Raw genomic sequence first — 20011 nt, forward strand, 5'->3', positions numbered from 1 at the left:
TTTGTGTGGTGATTACTGGAGGGAAGGGAATGCCATTAACAGACGTCTGCAAACAGGATATGCTGTTATAGGCTCAAGTAGTGTGGAAGTTACAGTTCGGAAACACACCTGCTGTCACAATGCATGAGTAGTTCCTGAAAGAGTCTGTTAATAAAGATTTCCCAGCAAGTTGCATCCTCTACAGAAACACAGGATGTAGTGGTAGTGTAAATCTTTTTACCTCCTTCTTCCTATCCTTGAAAAATAACCGTCAATCAGCCATACAGACACACAATACAAATGCATTTCAAATGCAATGCATTCCAGCAGATCAGAGACAACCAAGCATCAATACTGTTAAAAATGTCATTTATGTCTTTATTGAGGTACCAAAGTCACTTGTTATACTTTTAAAGTTACTTGTTATAGTACCACTGACTCTTGTATGATAAAATAATCTTACATAAAAGAAATACTGTGTCCTATTTTCAAATAAGAATAAATAAAAGAAAATACAACCAATATAAATATTAAATATTACAACAATAATTTAACAATAATTTAAGAAATAAATGGACATGTGGTTACCATCCTCACTGATAAAAATGAATAGTAAATACTACGGAAAAACAAATGTTTAGTTCAGGCAAGAATTAAAAAAGAGTAAGTTCTATATTAGTATCCAATTTAAACTTGTAGAAATTAAAGTTTGAACTTATAAGTATATTTTACTTGGAATTGTTTGTTATGTTTACAAAGATTCATGCACTGGGGAATAAGTAATTATGTTTTCGAGTTCTATTTACACTGTTTTCTTGTTGCTTTTGTTGTTAGATTTAGTAACTGTTGCTCATTTGGGTAAAAACTATATTGTGTAAACATATCATCTTAAAAAGGATAAAAAGCGGTTTGCTTGCTTACATGTTTGTAAATGAACCACATGCTTTAATAGCATAGTTCTTTTTTTTCAGTGCTACATTGTTTGAATGAAGTTTACAAACTATGATTGAGTGAAAAGTACTTGAGTATTGCAATAATTAAGAAGAAATTACTCATCAAACTCTAAATAGCTATGTTAAATTGACTTATTTCCTTTGCGAATTTCACATAACTTAAGTCAACTTTAGGTAATTCCATATTTAAATTTTACTTAATTTTTTAAACTTAATTAATTATACTATCATAGAAAAGACATACCAAAAAGGGTAATTTCATTTTTTTCCCGGTGGTCAGATAGAAACATGATTTCCTATTTTCAAGTAAAATCAAAAGGTTAAAAGGTACAAAAATATTGTATCTGATTAAAATATAAATGTACCTGTATAAACAACTAATGTTCACTAATGTTCACAAAAGTCATGTCATCAATTTAAACTTGTAAACAGAGGTTTCACAAATCTGGCTGATGTTGCTATTCATATCAAAGACAACAGCAAAGCCCCTTCAGACGCTGACATGTGACACGTCTAGGCTTTAGATCCAGAACGAGATCCCGGCTCACAGTCAGCACTTCCTTCACCTGTCGCTCTGATAACACACCTTTCCAGCGCAGCAGACCAGGTACATACTGCTCACTGCAAAACAATCAGAACAAGACTTCACTGCACTATCTGATGAAAACAATATCATAAAACATATATTTCCAGGCCTGTAATCATGGGTACAAAGTATTTACGAAGTTAAATATTATTGGCTAAGTTTACCTGTCTTGAGGGAAATCCCTGAACAAATCACAACAGGTAATCTTCAGTGCATCTACATCACTGCAGAGCAAAACTTCACTCATTCTCTGAAGGAGATGGTACCTCTGGTCATCACTGCCATTCTGTAAAACAGATACATTGTCTATGAAAATACTGCATTGCATTGATGCTGGGGCTAATGTTAAATGAGTAGTACTCTTGGGAACTCATTGTCACTGACAAAGTTCTTTTTAATTAATTCTGAGAACATTTTATGGACATTTTAGTTTGCATTGCATCACTTGCTTTAAAAAGCAATAGCAGAAATCAGTTCCCTCAACCTACTGTATGTTGTTTTCATCCATGTAACAGTTATCAATGGGAACCTTTCACTGACTTGAACAGGAGACCAAAATGCAGTTCAGTTTAAAAAAAAAAGGTTCTTTACTGGCATCTGTGGTTCTATGACAAACCTTTAACATCCTTGGAACCTTTCAAGCTTCTTTATAGTGTAAAAAGATTATTTAGATCTTTAAAAATGTCTACACACTTAAGGAAAAAAATGGTTCTTTTGAAAACGGTTCATTGAAAGGTTCTTTGGGGAGCCAAAAATGTTTCTTCTATGGCATCAATTTGAAAATCCCCTTAACCTTTAAGTTTATGAGTGTAATTTAATTGAATATTATAGAGTTATTTTTCACCAGTTCAGTAAATGTGTTGTGAAAACTGAGAGCATCCTCTCTCATCCTTTCTCCGACATTTCCCCATCTCTTCTCTAGCCGCTTGAACTTGCTCTTCATCAGGCAATCCAGATATACGTGTGAAATGCAGTCATAGGCTACATTTACAAAGATCTGTGGGGTAGAGCAGCAGAGAATAAGTGTAAAAGATGATGTAAAGTTAAAATTCTGTTCTTGAAGAATTGATTTTGACTGGTAATTTGAGCATAGAACCAACCTCCTGAATCTCTTTTCCCACATGAGCCTGAGGCAGAGATGCACACCGCTTTTGAATGCCCTCTGTCAGCATTTGAATTTGCTCACCTTCTTTTTTGAAATATTTTCTCAAATAGCCCTAGAAATAAACATTTACAAAGAAACTATTAAACTTCAAGTTTTTCCTAAATTCAGTCTATTGCAAAACTGAACATAACTACAAAATCCTGCCCTCTAGAGTGCATAAAAACAACATGTTTATATTGTTTATGTCATAGTGGCTTTTATTAGTTAATGCGCTTATTTATCATGAACAATAAATATACTCTAGGTTTCAAAAGTATTGTTCATTGTTAGTTCATAATACCTAATGCATTAACTAAGTAAACAAACTGAACCTTATTATAAAGTGTTTTCACTTCATTGTTGGAAAAACCTGACTGAATCTCTATTAATGTCTGGGACGTTCCCTTTTTAGGAATTTGGGAAATCCCTCAACTTTCCTTCTGTTGATGATGAAATGATGTTACCTGCGCTAAGTGTTTCATCATCTTCTGTACAATTGACAGAACGTGATCTTCCAGCTCCTCTAACATGCAGATGATGTTTGAGAGGTCGTTACTGTTGTTAATATCCGGATTGTTGAGTCGATCAGCAAAAAATCTACAGCAAAATAAATATATGCATAAAACTGTTTTTATGGCAGAACTATGAACCTTAAGCAGGATGAATCTGAACATTATCCATAGGGAAATGCCAGTTAAGTATACACTGGCAGGTTTTGAGTCATTTATAAATGTATATATATATATCAACCATAAAAAATAGAAGTTACCTGAGTTGCCTACTGGTGCTGATGAGCCGAAACAGATGCACATATTTTGAGTTCAGGGGTTTCTGTTTTCCCAGACATTTTTTCTGTGCATGTGCATACCTAGAAAAACACATAGGAATTGAAGTAAAAGTTCATATTAATGTTCATATCATTTTTATGAAGAAAAAAAATCCACAAATATGTATTTCAACAAATAGTTGGATGATGTGAAGACATTTTAGACACTTACTCCTGAACAAAATGATGAAGCTCTTTAAGGCAGAGCGTCTGTGCTGTACACATCAGGGTGTTACTAAATTCTTTAGAATTGTTAATAACAGCATTCAGACACTGAAAGAAATAACATACAATAAGTGTGCAATACATCATATTTAAAAACCATTTAAAATCACACTATATCTCACTGAGAAAAAAATAAGCATTGCATAGTGTTTTCTTTACCTGGGTGACATCTAAGTGAACTCTGATGAAAGTTTCTTCATCCATTGAGTCCTCATTATGTCCATGTTCCTCATCATAGTGTCGGATGTTCTGTAGAGTCGTGGAGATGTCATCCTGTGGCAGTTAAAGTGGGACAGAGACACATGTTTTATGTTCTTCCTTTTTTGATTTTGGGTGCTTCTTTTTAGCCTATTACACTGATAATATTTTTAACAAAGATGGAGCATATCAAGACCTCCAGTTTTGGCAGCAGCTTCCTTGTTGCTCTCTCAAACCAACCTGTCAACAGCAGAGGGTCGTACACTCTGAAGAAATGCTGTGAGTCTGGACTGAAACAAATTAGTATATACAGTATATATATATTTGTCAACAGATCATGGTTCATTTGTTTATTACACACAAATGAAGAAAAGTAAACAAGAATCAACGTCATACCTGAAGAAAACATTTTTTCCCCACATTAGAAGGCAGAAAATTTCATTCGCTGAAAGATCTCTGTTTAGGAGCAGGTCCAGGTTGGTAAAGAGGTGATGGCTGTAACTGTCCATCAGATGAACTAGCAGTCCAGCATCTTTCAGTAAAGGTGTTAATCGACACACCTCATCATATATAACACTCTGTGCACTGTTTAGAAATTCTTGCATCTGCTCTAACTGAGATCCTTGTGGTCCCTCTGCTGGCAGCGAGGGAAAGTTTTTCTCAACAAACTGATCTATTTCCTGAAGGTACTCACAAAGCCAGTCTTGAGAGAAGCTGTTGTTCAGTTTGCTCCATGTTTTCAGCACCTCAGCTGCAGTGTCAAAGTCCTCAGGGGTTGATTGGTCACTCAGAATCATTCTGAGAATATTAAGCACTCTCTTGTTACTCGCTTCAACATCTAGAGCGATGAGATCAGGAACTCCGGACTGCTGTGAACTGTATTCAGATGTCTGTTCCCCTGTTAAAAAGGAATTGAAATTGTAATGCTAAGTTCTTTCAAATGTATTTTTTGCATTTATTTTAGTTACATGTTTTGAAAACATTTTCAAGTAAAGTGTAAATTCGATGTCATGTAGTGTAACCATCAAATAAAAAATCCATCAAACCATTTAAATTTTAATTTTTGTTTTTATTTTTGTTAGTTGTTTCATCTCGAACATATTTCAAAACCATTAATTATTCTTTCATAAATATCATGTTTTGGGAATTTTTTACAAATTGAACTAACCATCTTTTGTCATAAAAAGTAAAATTCTCTGATAGTTTAGGAGACTTACAAAGAGACTTTTTTGCTGCATATTATTTGCTCCATTTTTTTTTGATAAGTAAAATTATTTGGGGACTTTTTTTGCTGCATGCAAACTTTAAAACAACATGCTTGCATTGTATACAGATGGAAAGATGTCTGCTTTTCCAAGTGCTAAGATGCTTACTTTCATAAATGTGTGAGATCAATGCCTATTATAGAAAAATAACAAGAGACTGTCTTACCATCTGTCTGCTCTATGTTTTTCATTAAAGGGGTCTCTTCATTCCCATTCTTTTTTTTCCGCCTCAACACGCTTAGCATTTTTGTTTGTTTGAACTTCACACAAATAAAAAGCTTGCTTGTCCCGCAGAATACATGAGAGTAAATGGTGAGATTGCAGTGCTCACAGCAGGTGCATTTATGGGAGTTTCCCTCATAAATGAACATTCCAGCCAATGGGGTTGCAGCTTATGTTGGTTGCTTGGTACTTTCCTCATACCTCACTGAATCCATGGCTTTGGATCATAAAGGCTTTTTGAAAGCTATGACATGTGACATTGTGTAAGTGAAAATGAAAGTGAAACCTAGCCTTTGAGTGTGCCAAATATTCACTACACTGTGTTACAAACTAAAATCATCATATTGTACATAAGGCCAAGTACATTGACAAGAAGTTACATCTTATAACAGGGAAAGGGAAAATGAAACTGAAAAAACAGCCCCCTTAGAAGTGCCAGGGCAGTGCCCTGCGCTTATATTGAACCAACACACAAACTTGGCAGATCATGTAGCAGTAATGTGGTAAGACAGAACTCATCTATTCCCTATCACCATAAAATGATGGCATGCCGACAACCATGCTGATTTCCTTTCAGTGCTTTAAAGCTGCTTAAACCCTAAAGCCTACTGTATCATATTTGATACACAAATTTCAAAGGCTTCTAAATGAATATAATCAAAACCTTGCTTAAAAGCCTGTTGTACACAATGCCACACCTTTTTTTAGGAAGTAAAAGGCCTTTAAATATAATCGTAAAAACGTCCACCTTCAGGTCATGGTGCACGTAATTTTTTAAAGTAAATGTAAGAATGACTTTTATATTGTTATTAATATTTAAGATGAACACTTACTGGATGGAAGCAGCTTAGGTTTAATTGATTATCCTTTTTTTTTTTTTGAAAAATCATGTTAAAATGCATATTGAATATTACACATAAGGCTTTCTAGAAATATTTATTTGTTCATTTCTCAACAATTATTGCATTGCATTGCATTATATGTTTTGCCCAACAATAAATAACTACAGAGCTTTGATAATAAAACTAAGCATTTAAATATCATTTTACTAAGACATACTATTGGAAGATACAGAGTGACAACTAATATTTAAATGCATTTTATGTAAGTTGGCATATACATTTTTAATAAACTGTCCCATTTAAAAAAAAAATTGTTCTAACTATTATTTCAAATGTCAGTCTTTACAGAGTAATTGTTTCCAATTCACCTGTATTTTCACTTTGTTCGGAACACCAACAGTTTGTTTTAGACAGGTGTGAACAAAAAAGATTTAGGACATATTTTAAAAATTAACATCAGATCTGAATGCTTGAAAATATAAATAGCACAATGTTCAGAGAACATTCTCCATAGCTTACTTTTACTGACCTCTGACCTCAAGCTATTTACAACAAAAAAGTCCCTTCAGAAGAAAACAGGTGACATGTGTAGGATCTGGATTTTGGCAGGGTTCCCGAATCTCATCCAGCACTTCCTTCACCTGTTGCTCTGATAACACACCCTTCCAGCGCAGCAGACCAGGTACATACTGCTCACTGCAAAACAATCAGAAGAAGACTTCACTTTCATCTGATGAAAACAAAATCACTCATTCTCTGTCTGAATACTCACACAATGAAAACAGCTACATTTAATCAAATGTGAATTCATGTTTGCATTTGTAGTGAAGCGTTAATTGTTGATCTGGGTTTACCTCTCCTGAGGGAAGTCTTTGAACAAAGCATTGGTAACGTCCTTCGTTTTTACATGACTGTAAAGCAAAACACTCATTCTCTGAAGGAGCTCTCCTGGGCAGCAATGCCATTCTGCAGGTAGAAATCACTTTACTCAAACCATGAGCTTTTTATTTGTGTAATGAATGAAAAAACACACTGTTCTCTTAGTCAAAAGTTAAGGATTAAAACTAGGATTATGCTGAGAAATAGAGTTAATTTTTCACCAGGTCAGAGAATATTTGGTGAAAATGTTGAACATCCTCTTTTATCTTTTCCTCAGCATTTCCCCAAAGCATCTCTAGCTTTCTGACATTTGTCTTCATCAAGCATTCCAGGTACACTTTGGAAACACTGTCGTAAGCTATTTTCACAATGACCTAGAGATTGTAAGAGAGGCCGAGGGTGAGATATGAATCTAGAATCTTTATGATTGGTTTTAAGGTCATACTCTGCGCAAACCGTTTTGATCTCTGAAGCAGTCTCAGGCAGAGATGCACACTGCCTTTGGATTGCCTCCATCAGGATATCAATATGCCCATCTCTTTTCTCAAAATAACCTTCTAAATTGGCCTACAAATGAACATTCAAAGAGAAACAGGACTGTAAGTTTGATATTAAATGTGTTAGGAAAGGTTACAGTATTCTTGTTGTTTAGATCAGTAGCCCAGAGAGACAGTCTGATATGAATGGATGCAGCTAAAATAATCCTAGTAAGATTGTATTGATTTCACAATTCTGTGGACTCAAATACTTAATTTCACTTGCACAACTGTGGTCTTGTCCTCTGAACACATCACTGAAAAAAATGATTAATTGAATTTACAAAAAAAATTTATGGTAAGTGGTTGCAATCAATTTATTTTAGCTACATTTAAATAATTTTTTTTTTGCTGAAAGTTAATCAGCTAAATTTATTTAAATATAGATAAAATAAATTGACTGCAACCACTTACCATAAAAAAATTTAGATTTATTATGAAGCTTAGTTATTGAGGAGACATCTCTGCTGTTTGTATTTGGACTGATTTGTGTAGCACAACATCTACAGGTAAAATATTTTCATTCCAGATAGGAAAAGGACAACTTAGCACAAATATTTTTAAAATAATACACTCACCGTATAGTGACTCTAGTTATAACAGTGACCTAGAAAAGCTGTTTTATTCTACACAAGGATTTTCCCCAGTGGTTCCCAACCCCGGGTCGTGACACCACTAGGAGTCGCTGAGCTCGTTCCAGTTTGAGGGTTATAAATAGAAACAGTTGCAGCAAACCATGATGAAATTCCAGACGGTAAGTCAGGGACGGATTATGACACAGCGGTGCCCTGGGCACGGACCAATTAAAGGCCCCCCTTGGTTGAAATTTCGTTAAACTCACTCAACCAACGTTATTTTTTCATTTAAAAATCTTCTGCCATCATTGTTAATGTCACTGATTCATTGATTCAAAAAGGTTGACTGTTAAAATAAGGGTGCCCTGGAAAAAAGGCAACCACTGTTTTAGTCAAATATGACAGCCAAATATTAGTCATCTTAATATCTCCACAATTATACTGCCACTTGAATAAATCAAGGGTGACAAATATGTCTTATTCTTCAATTAGTCCAGATTTAATTATACACTGATACAGTTTCTGTAACAGCCATGTATTAGTTCATTACTTAATCATCATTAATAAATACCTGAGTTGCATGCAGGTGTTGATTATCCGAAACAGATACACAGAGTTTGTCTCTGTAAACGTTTGTTTTTTATAGACGTTTGTTCTTAGCATCCACATACCTAAGAAAACATATTTATATTAAGTACAGGATTACAAACCTTCCCTCTCCAGCAACCATACACTTAAATGAATATAAGGATACTAGATAATAATATGAGGAGAATCCTACTTCTGAACAAAACCATGCAGCTCTCCACTACAGAGTATTTGTACTGCATGCATCAAAGTCAGACCAACTTTTTTAGCATCAAAAATAGCATAGTTCAGGCACTGTGAAGGCAAAAACATGAAATAAGTGAGCATTAAAAATAAAACCTTGAAGTCTTTCTTCACTTTCTGTCTCTCTCTCTCTCTCTCTCTCTCTCTCTCTCTCTAAGAGCTACCTGAGTGACATCTAAGTGAACTCTGATGAAAGTTTCTTCATCCATTGAGTCCTCATTATGTCCATGTTTCTCATCATAGTGTAGGATGTTCTGTAGAGTCTTGGAGATGTCATCCTTTGGCAGTTTAAGTTGGGCAGAGATACAAGTGTGTTACACCTCATGTGCATGTTTTGGGTCCTTTCATGCATTAGTCAGTAATGAGAGTCAAAGAATTCAAATAACAGAAAGTCATACCCACCTTTTTTTTGCAACGCAATCTTTTCTGTGAATGTACAAGACTTCCGTTTCATTAATTGCTATTGTATATACTCTAAAAAATGCTGGGTTAAATGCAACCCAGTGCTGGGTAAAATTGGACAAACCCAGCAACTGGATTGTTTTGACCCAGCGGTTGGGTTACTACCCAGAAGGTTGGGTTAAACATTTAACCAAACTGCTGGGTCAAAACAACCAAATTGCTGGGCTTGTCCATATTTCACCCAGCACTGGGTTGTTTTGACCCAGCATTTTTTTAAGTGTAAAGTGCAGAAATTGTAAAACTATTTGCACTACAAACCAGTGTATTTATTATTACGATAATACATTTAAATTACACCATAACAAATAGCAGTTTGCAATATCAAGCACCAGAACAGACTGATTTTGTACAGCTAAAATAACTAGAAGTGGATGACAGCGGAAGCCTCGCACATTTAAGTGGCCATGCTGTTAAAAAACAAGGTGGATACCATAAAGTCCTACCTGAAGTACTTGAAGCAGTTTCTGCTTTGCTCTCTCAAACCTTCCTGTCAGCAGCGAAGGGTCGTACACACTCAGTTTTGAGTCTGGACTGAAACACAAATGAGCACATTTACACTGCTGTTCAAAATTTTGAGGTTGGAGGGAAGTAGGATTTTTAAATGTTATTTTTAAAAGAGTCTCTTATGCTCATAAAAAAATGCATTTATTTGATCAAAAATACAAACAGCAACATTAAGAAATATTATTAGAATTTAAAATGACTTCTATTAAATATTATTAGAATTTAAAATGACTTCTAGAATATATATTTAAGTCTTCAGGACCTATAGTTTTAATAAGCAGTGTTCATTTCAACACTTTAAAATTAACTTGTTTGCTGTATGTGCTTATTACATTTACAACAAATTTGCAGTACATACCTGAAGAAAACATCTTTTTCCCACATAATAAGGCAGAAGATCTGTTTTACAGACAGATCTCTGTTTAGTAGCAGGTCCAGGTTGGTAAAGAGGTGACGGCTGTAACTGTCCTTCAGATGAACTAGCAGTCCAGCATTTTTCAGTAAAGGTGTTAATCTGCGCACCTCATTGCATATAATACTCTGTGCGCTCTTTAGAAAGTCCTGCATCTGCTTTACTTGAGATCCCTCTGGTGGCAGCGAGGGTAAGTGGTTCTCCACAAACTGATCTATTTCTTGAAAGTACTTTGGTGCCATTCTTGAGAGAAGCTGATTTTCGGCATTGCAGCTGCAATGTCTGCGTCCTCAAGGTTTGATTGTTTACTCAGAATTGTTCTGAGAATATTAAGCCCTGTCTCGCCACTCACTTCGATACCTGATCCAGATGGCATCGCAGAGTCGACTGTGCTTTCCTGTTCTCCTGCTGAATGCATATGAATTTCTGTGCATGAATTGAACTCAAAATTACCTTTTTTTTTACTCAGTTACTCAATTTACATAATGGTACCACTATCCAGTAAGGTTCTCTGTGTTAACATTAGTTATCTGCATTAGATATCATTAACAATGAAAAAAATATTTCATTAGTATTTATTAAATTTAGTCAATATCAGTTTTAACAAATCAAAAATTGTATCTGTTTTTTCATGGAACTGCACTAACAAGACCTAACAAAAAACAGTTGTATTGTTATTAACTAACAAAGATGAAAAAATACTGTGAAAAATGTATTGCTCGTTGTTAGTTAATGCATTAACATAAACTAATATTGTAAAGTGTTACCAAAATAACACCTTTCTTAAAATAAAATATTGACTTACCATTGGAGGCTTGCATGTCTTTCACCAGAGGATACCACTCATATTTGGTTTGCATGTCTTTCACCAGAGTTTTGGACTCATCTTTTATAATAATGGCTTTTAGATTCTGCAGTCTGTTTAGATCTATGAAAACGTCCGGTTTTGTACAGGTGCGATAAATGGAAAAACCATGATGTTTTTGTTCTTCTCTTATATGCACAGGATATGATTGTGGTTAATTTGAAGTAGCTGCAGCAAGTTTGAGAAGAAAGTTTGAGCAGGGTTCCATATTAAATGAAAAATGCAACATGTATGGTAAATCAGAAATTATTCTCTATTTTGATCAATCACAATTATTATCTTCCATCCATCCATTCTCTATACCTTATCCTCTGCTTATCCACTGTAAGGTCGCGGGAGAATGGGAGCTTATTATTATTGTTATTATTATTACTACTATAAAAGACACAAAATAGGTCAACATGAAAATGTAATCTGTGAAGAATATAGTACAATCAGTTACCAAATACCATATCCCATACAGGAAATTCAAAAATGCTAAAGATAAACATGACAGACAATCACTAGTTAATAATAAATGCTTATAATTGCAGTAGAAACAGTATAAAGCAGTGATACGTGAGTACTTTTAAAGTCTACATTAACATTAGTCACTTGCATGTGACTTACAAACCTGAATCATCAACATTTTAGGGTAAATATGTATAAGAGAAAGTTTATATCATTGGGACCCACATTTTGTATGTCTCTCTCTTATCTTACAAACTCAGTTCAGCTCAATGAGCTCTCTCCTAATGAGCCGATGATCAGGTGTGTTAAATAAGAGAGACATGCAAAATATGAAGAGCTTTCATCGTTTTCTTTAATGTTACATTATCAAGATTTGATTTACAAGTTTGTGTAATTTTTTAAAATAATACAAGTGTTCATTGTAGTCTATAGTTAACTGTAATCTCAATTAATGTAAGCACATAAATGTTTAATAATAGCAAAACATATAAAACAAATAGCAAAGCCAGAACCAAAACTTATACAAAAGAGAGGGATTTGTGTGTTTATATTTATATAGCACATACACATTTTATTACAGATTTAGGTTAAATTAAGATGTCAGTCTTTATTTTTCTTCTTTTTAGGGCAGCCCCCAATGCAGCAAACATTTGAAAAACAGATCAAAGAAAAAAAGAGAAACAAATACAACTCTTCCAGATATTCTGTATGTTGCTCAAATATAAAATATATTTTGTTCGATTGATTTCTTTTTATTGATTTCATTTTCATTTTATAGCTATAAGCACAGTACCTTGATACAGGGTTACCATACTCTCAAAATTTAAGAGTTATGACTATTGTTTTATATATAAACAGGATTAACAATTTGGCATTATACACCATGAAATATCCACATTTCCACATATAGCTCACCCAAAACATCAAATTCTGTCACTTACCCATGTAGCAACAAACCCTTTCAACCGGGTCCCACTAGGGGGTCTCAGCAAGGTTCCAATAGATCTTAAAATTATAAATGTTTTGTTTTGTTAACAAAATCTTAATTAAAATGCTAAAACTAGCATGGCCTTATATTACTGTCTTCTTGTATAAAGGGAAGGGAAATGGGTTTGGGGGGCTGAGGAGTCAAAAAGGCTCAGAAAGTGTTCTAAAGACATATTGGTAACACTTTACTATAAGTTTTAATTTGTTAACATTAGTTAACTACATAATATAACATGAACTAACAATGAAAAATATGTCTAAACTAGCATACCTATAGCACAACAATCATACAGTATGTAATATTTTAAGGGTGCTTTTTCATCTTTTGTGAATATGATTTGCAGGTGGTGACATCATATTCAGACAACATTCTACGTCAAAACAGAAATTCAAAATTTATATTTTAATTACTATTTAGGTCACAGTAGCCTAGGTGTTACGAGCTTAACTCCCTGTACTACCTTTATTCAAAATTCTCTTTTAGAGGACATTGCATTTTCTTTGATGCAAAAAGCCTAAACTAGGCTAACTTACATAACCTATAACTCTCCATTGCGCAGCATGCGTTGCACCAGAAGAACATAAACCGAAACAGTGATTATGTGGTACAGTGATGATTGACGTTAAAAGGAGCCAGTCACCGTTATGAAATTGAAACCAGGAGTAATGGTAGCCAATGAATGAGCGCGGTGGGCGGGGCGATGTGTCTTCCACGCGAAGTACACGCCCACCACCAGCAGCGCCGACAGCTCATTCTGCCATTGCGTTCTGGGAAGGTAAGACGTGATCTGAACCGATATTAAAACATCACTTGCTGATTAATTAACACGTCTCAGACATATCTGCAGTGTCTGAGTCTAGCAAATGCCAAAGCAGTCGTTTGAATAAAAACAGTTTGTTTTCTTATCATAGCGAGTCGGAGAGCTGCTTATCTTAATAAGTGTGTTGCCAAGTTTCATTTGACCAATCTAACGTTAACCCTCTTCTTCTACTCCAGCTCCTCCCCGGAGATCTGACATCCCTCGACTGATCGATCGGCTGCATCGCTCAGCACTCCCCGGGTCTAATCTGTCTTCACCGGTGTGTCGTGTTACAGTGTTTGGATCGCGACCCGACATCTCCAGGCTCTCCGCTGTCAACCCTTCACTGCGTCGGTGGACGACTAGCGTTGTGTTTATGTCTTTATTTTACGAAAACGGTGAGTATCCGAGCGGTCGTTTGCATAAACCGATTTGCCAATATCTAATACGCATTTGTGAGTGCGTTGTGGTTACCCGAGTCTTGGAAACGAGTGCTCTGGAGGTTTTTATAGCTAGCTAATGGGTGTGAACTAGCTTGACGGAGGGGAACAAAATGGCGCCGCGCGCTAACCGTGACGCACTCTGCACCACCGCGACCATCGCACTTTACGAGCCTGAGGTTTGTTAAAACAAATACACGTCTACTCGGGCTGTGTTATAATAGTTTCCGGTAACGTAAGGGCTGGTTGACGTGTTTATTTAAATATAAAAAAAGCGGAGTGGGTTGTGCTCGAGCGGGTAATTACCCGTATGTTTATCGACCTTGGGTGCCTCGATATATCCCTCGGGTGACTCGATATTGCGCTGTAACGTTAGCGACATCGATATAATTTCTAAACGAATAATTAAACACGCCGACGTGGTTTCTGGACATTTCTAGTTCTCTTAACGGTTTCTGTAAACAACTTGATTGATTTACTTTCAGTTCGACTAACCGTTGGGCACGCGCTTAGTGACGTAACTACGTGATCGTAATCCTACACGTGTTTGGTTTTTGAAAGCGTGTTCTGTCACGTAACTCATAGCTCCATAGTATGAAAAAAACAAACTCACCATGCAAGTCAAAATTTAATATTCTTGATGCTGCACTCCATTATGCACTGCCTTGTTTGTTGATAGGTGACAAAGTTCAACTTTTTGGCTGGTCTGCGTCAGTAGCATAACAGTGCTCGTCAATGTCAAAATTACTGAAATGGCCAATCAAATAAAAGACGTAATTAGCCAAACATTTAATATTTGACAACTGTTATGATTTTTTTTTTCTTTCTTTCAAATTTCGCTGTTTTAAATCAATAATATAGGCTGTCATTTGTGTGTTTCATTTAATTTATTATTCAGTATGATGAGACAAAAACATTAATGGAGCCATATTTTTTTCTTGGTCCTCTATTGTTGCATAGTAAAAGCCTTGATACAAGTCCCGAATGGCTTGCATTATTATTAAATATCTTTACCGCTGTGATTTGGCCTTAGATATAAATTGGCCAGTTAGTTCTCTGCCATCAAAAATAGTTCAGAAAGAATCCAATTTGTTAAGTATGAACCTAATAAATTGTTCAGATTGAATGGAATGGGTGTAATAATGTACTGTATGTCATGTTGCTTTTCAGAGCTGTTGCGCAGCTGTTGGAACGCGAGCGGGGGAAACCTAGTCCACGAGCGAGGAGTTTGCAGCCGCTGTGGCAAGATCTTTTTCATGTCAGAGACCGAGCACACTTGCAGTTGTTTATGTCATCCCCTCTTCTCCAGACAGAAGATACCAAAAAAATCCCATTCAGGATCTTTTTATCTTGCTGATAGTGATAGCTCAGATCACTCAAAATGTCTGTCAACGTCAACCGCAGTGTGTCAGACCAGTTCTACCGCTACAAGATGCCCCGTTTGATTGCCAAGGTACCCAGGAGACTTCTTTTGATCTAAATGAGTTTTTAAAAAATTGTATCTATTTCTATATGCATTGGTAATATTCACGTATTGCTTTGTGTAGTAACAATCTGATACTAGAGAAGATTAAAAGAATTGCACTCTTAATTGCAGGTGGAAGGCAAAGGTAATGGAATCAAGACGGTCATTGTCAACATGGTTGATGTTGCAAAGGCACTGAATAGGCCTCCAACCTGTAAGTTTAGTCATGTCACAGCCGTTATTCTTCCAGTAGTGTTTTATTAAAGGACAATGATGTATGTATTCTTCTCTTTTCTGTTTCCTCAGATCCAACTAAGTTTTTTGGCTGTGAGTTGGGGGCGCAGACTCAGTTTGATGCTAAGAATGACCGCTACATCGTAAACGGATCCCATGAAGCCAACAAACTGCAGGACATGCTGGACGGATTCATCCGCAAGTTTGTGCTGTGCTCCGAGTGTGACAACCCTGAAACTGACCTGGTAAGCTGACCATCGGGGTTGCTTGCTGAGTGAACCTGTAGTTAAAAATTAACGCTTCTATTTACTCTGTGTTTTGCTGTCGGTCAGATAATGTTTAGAGAACATTCTGAGGGCTTTTTTTTTTAGTGCAAGTACAAGCTGGCGTGTGATGTTTAGTACACTAGCTTTCATTTTTATATTTTCAGTTTCATGTTAATTTAAGTTTTAAAAGTTATTATCTTAGTTTTAGTAGTTTTACAACTTAAACACATTTTGTCGTTCAGTGCCAAAGCACTAAAACAATCTAGTGTTTGTCTGTTTTCATTTCACAAAGAATATTGTTTAATCATTTTATTTTAACAATACTAGCAATGGTTTTAGAGTCTGTAAATGTCTGCTATATATTGGAGTGGTAAAAAATTATTAAATTGATCCTGGTGCATTTAGCTTGGAGATTATAGATTAATTTACATTTATGTGCGTTAAAGCTATGTTTATGTATTTTTGTGAAGAAACTTTGATGGAAAAAATACTTCTGATTTATCTAATAATACAAGTGAACACTTTTCCATTTTGAATAAACCATTGCAGTTTCTTGTAATAGCAAGTTTGTCATAGTTCCACATTTTTAGCTGATATTTAAAATGCAAATTAATCCTCAGTGTTTTTTTAAAAGTGGAAGTCAAAACATCTGTATAACAGCAAATCAGAAGCGTTTTTATTTTTTTTTTTTTTTTTCAGAAATGTACCTCATAGTATCTGTTGTTCAGTTAGTTTCTTTGTCTCTCAGCATGTTAACGCAAAGAAGCAGACCATCGGAAGCTCTTGCAAGGCTTGTGGTAATCGGGGAATGCTGGACACTCGGCACAAACTGTGCACATTCATCCTGAAAAACCCACCTGGTGAGTTGTACGTTGTGGGCGGTTCAAATGCATCTACTCATTTTATTCACTATATTTAGTGTTTATGCCACGTGTTTGTTAGAAATGGGTTTAGTATTGCTTGCTTTTACATTGCTGGTGTCAGTATTGCATATAAGCTTTATAAACCCCATTAATTGTGAACCGATTTGAAATGCAGAGAGTGATAGCAGTTGTGTGAAAGAGAAGAAGGAGAAAGAGAAGAAAAACAGAAAGAAGGATAAGGAGAATGGCTCTGGAAGTGGTGAAGCTGGGAATCATAATGACATAGATGCACCAGATGTTGTTGTAAGAGATACCCGTGAACAGCTATACATATATATTATTCATGTCGTTTGTAACCAGTACATTAAAGTGTAAGTTGATGTGTAGGATGGTGAGGAAGATGATGATGACTGGGCAGAGGAAACCACAGAGGAGGCCCAGCGTCGGCGTATGGAGGAGATCAGTGACCATGCTAAGAACCTGACCCTCAGCGAGGACCTGGAGGAGAGGGTCAACATCTTCTACAACTTTGTCAAAGTAAATAGCGTCACTGTGTGTTTGTTATGTAAAAACATTTTCTAATTACATCCTTGTATCTGGTGAAGTTACACAAGTTTGGGGTTGGTCAAAGAAGTTTCTATACTCACCAAGGCTGCATTTCTTTGATCAAAAATATAGTGAAAACAGTAACGATGTGAAATATTATTCAAATGTAAAGTCACTCTTAATGTAGTTTATTCTTGTGATGCAAGTTGAATTTTCAGCAGTCATTACTCCAGTCTTCAGTATCCCATGATCATTCAGAAATCATTCTAATATGATGATTTGCTGCTCAAGAAATATTGAAAACAGCTGAAACTGGTACTGTTTCCCACCTATATTTTGATCAATAGAAAGTTTAAAAAAGATAGCATTTATTTGACTTAAAACTTTTTGTAAAATTGTTTTTTACTGTGTCCTTTGATTCGTTTTAGTCTTTAAAAAAATTAAAAACATATATATATATATATATATATATATATATATTATAATAAAAAATATTGCTTCTCTCTAAAAAAAAAAAAAAATATATATAATATAAATATATAATATATATATATATTACTGACCCCCCAATTTTGAATGGTAGTTAACCTTTGTACCAGTGTATTAGATTTAAATTAAAATATAGTTTTAAATGACCAAGGATACCAGAATTCAGACAGCTGACGAGCATCTCTCTCTCTCTTCTGATCAGCAAAAGAAAGAGAGTGGAGCAATAGACTCTGCTGATAAGGAGATTCTGGCTGAAGCAGAAAGGCTGGATGTGAGAGCCATGGGGCCACTGATCTTGAGCGAACTGCTTTTTGACGAGAACATCAGAGACCAGATCAAGAAATTCAAACGCCACTTTCTGCGGGTATGGGTTTTTGTTTTTTTAAAAAAATCACCAGTTTTAGTTTTAAATGTAATCGACTGGGCCACACAGGATCTGCATGTACAGACCTCTTGTGAGACATTCTGCTGATTTCCACAGAATTGGAAAACCCCTTTCACTTAAGCTAATAAGTAATTTTTTTGCTAATTTGATTGTGCCTTGAGTCAGGTATAGTATTTTCAGCTCCATTTAATGTTTTACACACAAGAATTTGGCTGATTTTTTTCCCCTAAATCAGTATCGAGAATACAAATGAAAGTTTCCATCTGGGCCTAGCGATAGACGAGTATTTATAGCAGGACACCGAGACCTGCTGACATGCTATGAGTCTAGTGTTAGGCCATGCTTAATATAGTCTAGACTATAAATGAGCAGCTTTGATATCTACCACTTTCCCCCCGGTTTGGTTAAATGTGGTTTTGGAGATTTTTATGTTATATTCTGGTTCTGCGAAAAGATAACAAATAAAGTGAATCATAAATGTACATATTTTTACCATGTGATCACTACTGAAAGTGCAAAATCCTCCTTTTCCTGTAGTTCTGCCACAATGATAAGAAAGCTCAGAAGTATCTTCTGGGAGGCTTTGAGTGTCTGGTGAAGCTTCATCAGAGTCAGCTGCTGCCGCGAGTGCCCATCATTCTCAAAGCCCTCTACGATGCCGACCTGCTGGAGGAGGATGTCATCCTCATGTGGGCGGAGAAGGTACAACCTGCTCATCATTTGGATTAAGAGCATTTTATAACATCAGGGTCATGACCTTGTAATCCTGAATAATATACAATGTGTTTTGTTTTAGTTTCCAAGAAGTATGTTTCCAAGGAGCTGGCCAAGGAGATCCATGCCAAGGCAGCTCCCTTTGTCAAATGGCTGAAGGAGGCAGAGGAGGAGAGTGAGGGGAGTGAGGCAGAGGAGGAGGAAGATGATGAAAACGTTGAGGTAATTTATTACACTTTTTTTTTTTTTCATTTTTTTACAGTTGGATTAGCTCCAGTTATTCATAAGGCCCTTTATCCAGTTATAGCTGCGAGATTTATCTCAGGAAAGATTAGCAGTTTCTCAAACCTCTCTAGCCTTTTCTCAACAGTGCAGTGTAGATGTTGTATCAACAATTGAACCAGGGGAGAAAATATAATTACCCCCTTTTTTTTTTAAATTGACAAACTATAGACCTCACACACGCCTCACACAGGGTTATGTAGTTGTTAATTAGAGAGACAGCTTTATATTTTAACTGTCAGCAGGAGCCCTGGGACTGTAATTAGTGTAATTACATTAGTCTTCTCTGGGCAAGAATTAAAGTGTGTTTTAGAGAGACTGTGTGATATTCTGATTCTTCATCTTTCTCATTTGAACTGTATTTGGTCTTTAGGTTGTGTACTCCTCTTCTGCCCGAGAGCTGAAGGTGGAGACCGTTAAGCCTGAGAAAGCAGAAGAGGATGACGACCTTGATATAGATGCCATTTAAAGAAACGACAAGTGAAACAGCAGCTGCCATCTTGGAACCTCGCTACTTCCTGTTCCTCTTGATGAAGTGGCCTCCTGTTTAGCCCCAGTCTTTTTTTGTCCCACTCTCTCCTTATATTTGATTTACGAGAAAGGTTTTAATATAGCTCTTTCGTTGACTTGCTGCTGATGTAATAAGAACTTCTGAGCTTTCTTGTCTGTATTGAGCAATGTTGTTGTATTGTGAGCTTGACTTTGATTCATGGGGTTGTTTATGCTGCACATCTGATTTTTTTTTTTTTCTTGAAATCATAAAATAAAGGTTTTTGCTGTACATTA

The 20011-nt window shown here is 35.7% G+C and overlaps 3 protein-coding genes across 9 annotated transcripts; 1 reads left to right on the plus strand and 2 right to left on the minus strand.

Annotated features, from left to right (window-relative positions):
- Positions 1 to 331: 331 nt before the first annotated feature.
- LOC109103836 lies at positions 332 to 7958 on the minus strand. 4 transcript variants are annotated; one of them, XM_042768581.1, is made up of 13 exons: positions 7576 to 7958; positions 7095 to 7493; positions 5343 to 6936; positions 4308 to 4809; positions 4108 to 4201; positions 3873 to 3986; positions 3661 to 3761; positions 3432 to 3530; positions 3127 to 3259; positions 2619 to 2735; positions 2363 to 2515; positions 1683 to 1804; positions 332 to 1553 (listed from the first exon to the last, which is right to left on the minus strand). In XM_042768581.1, exons 3-13 carry the CDS (start codon positions 5545 to 5547, stop codon positions 1400 to 1402), a joined length of 1794 nt encoding a protein of 597 aa, XP_042624515.1. In that variant the 5' UTR covers positions 5548 to 6936; positions 7095 to 7493; positions 7576 to 7958; the 3' UTR covers positions 332 to 1399. The 4 variants fall into 4 exon arrangements, with proteins under 4 accessions (XP_042624515.1, XP_042624514.1, XP_042624516.1 ...); XM_042768580.1 differs by having other exon boundaries at positions 7095 to 7206; positions 7341 to 7958; XM_042768582.1 differs by having other exon boundaries at positions 6770 to 6936; positions 7095 to 7958.
- Positions 7959 to 8105: 147 nt separating this feature from the next.
- Positions 8106 to 11290, minus strand: LOC109104280. Of its 3 annotated transcripts, XR_006161472.1 has the most exons (7): positions 11245 to 11290; positions 10386 to 10865; positions 9967 to 10054; positions 9226 to 9339; positions 9012 to 9112; positions 8802 to 8901; positions 8106 to 8595 (listed from the first exon to the last, which is right to left on the minus strand). XR_006161472.1 is itself a non-coding variant. In XM_042768583.1 (6 exons), the coding sequence occupies exons 2-6, from the start codon at positions 10679 to 10681 to the stop codon at positions 8871 to 8873; spliced, it is 630 nt and encodes a 209-aa protein (XP_042624517.1). In that variant the 5' UTR covers positions 10682 to 10847; positions 11245 to 11290; the 3' UTR covers positions 8106 to 8870. The 3 variants fall into 3 exon arrangements, 2 of the variants coding, with proteins under 2 accessions (XP_042624517.1, XP_042624518.1); XM_042768583.1 differs by having other exon boundaries at positions 8106 to 8901; positions 10386 to 10847; XM_042768584.1 differs by having other exon boundaries at positions 8106 to 8901.
- Positions 11291 to 13371: 2081 nt separating this feature from the next.
- On the plus strand, positions 13372 to 20011 carry LOC109103838 (eukaryotic translation initiation factor 5-like). 2 transcript variants are annotated; one of them, XM_019117180.2, is made up of 12 exons: positions 13372 to 13517; positions 13739 to 13939; positions 15152 to 15434; positions 15579 to 15660; positions 15753 to 15925; positions 16695 to 16806; positions 16985 to 17112; positions 17197 to 17346; positions 18047 to 18208; positions 18767 to 18931; positions 19025 to 19165; positions 19599 to 20011. In XM_019117180.2, the coding sequence occupies exons 3-12, from the start codon at positions 15363 to 15365 to the stop codon at positions 19692 to 19694; spliced, it is 1281 nt and encodes a 426-aa protein (XP_018972725.1). In that variant the 5' UTR covers positions 13372 to 13517; positions 13739 to 13939; positions 15152 to 15362; the 3' UTR covers positions 19695 to 20011. The 2 variants fall into 2 exon arrangements, with proteins under 2 accessions (XP_018972725.1, XP_018972726.1); XM_019117181.2 differs by lacking the exons at positions 13372 to 13517; positions 13739 to 13939 and adding an exon at positions 14028 to 14160.

This window comes from Cyprinus carpio, chromosome A13 (assembly GCF_018340385.1).
Source record: "Cyprinus carpio isolate SPL01 chromosome A13, ASM1834038v1, whole genome shotgun sequence".
Classification (NCBI taxonomy): Eukaryota; Metazoa; Chordata; class Actinopteri; order Cypriniformes; family Cyprinidae; genus Cyprinus; species Cyprinus carpio.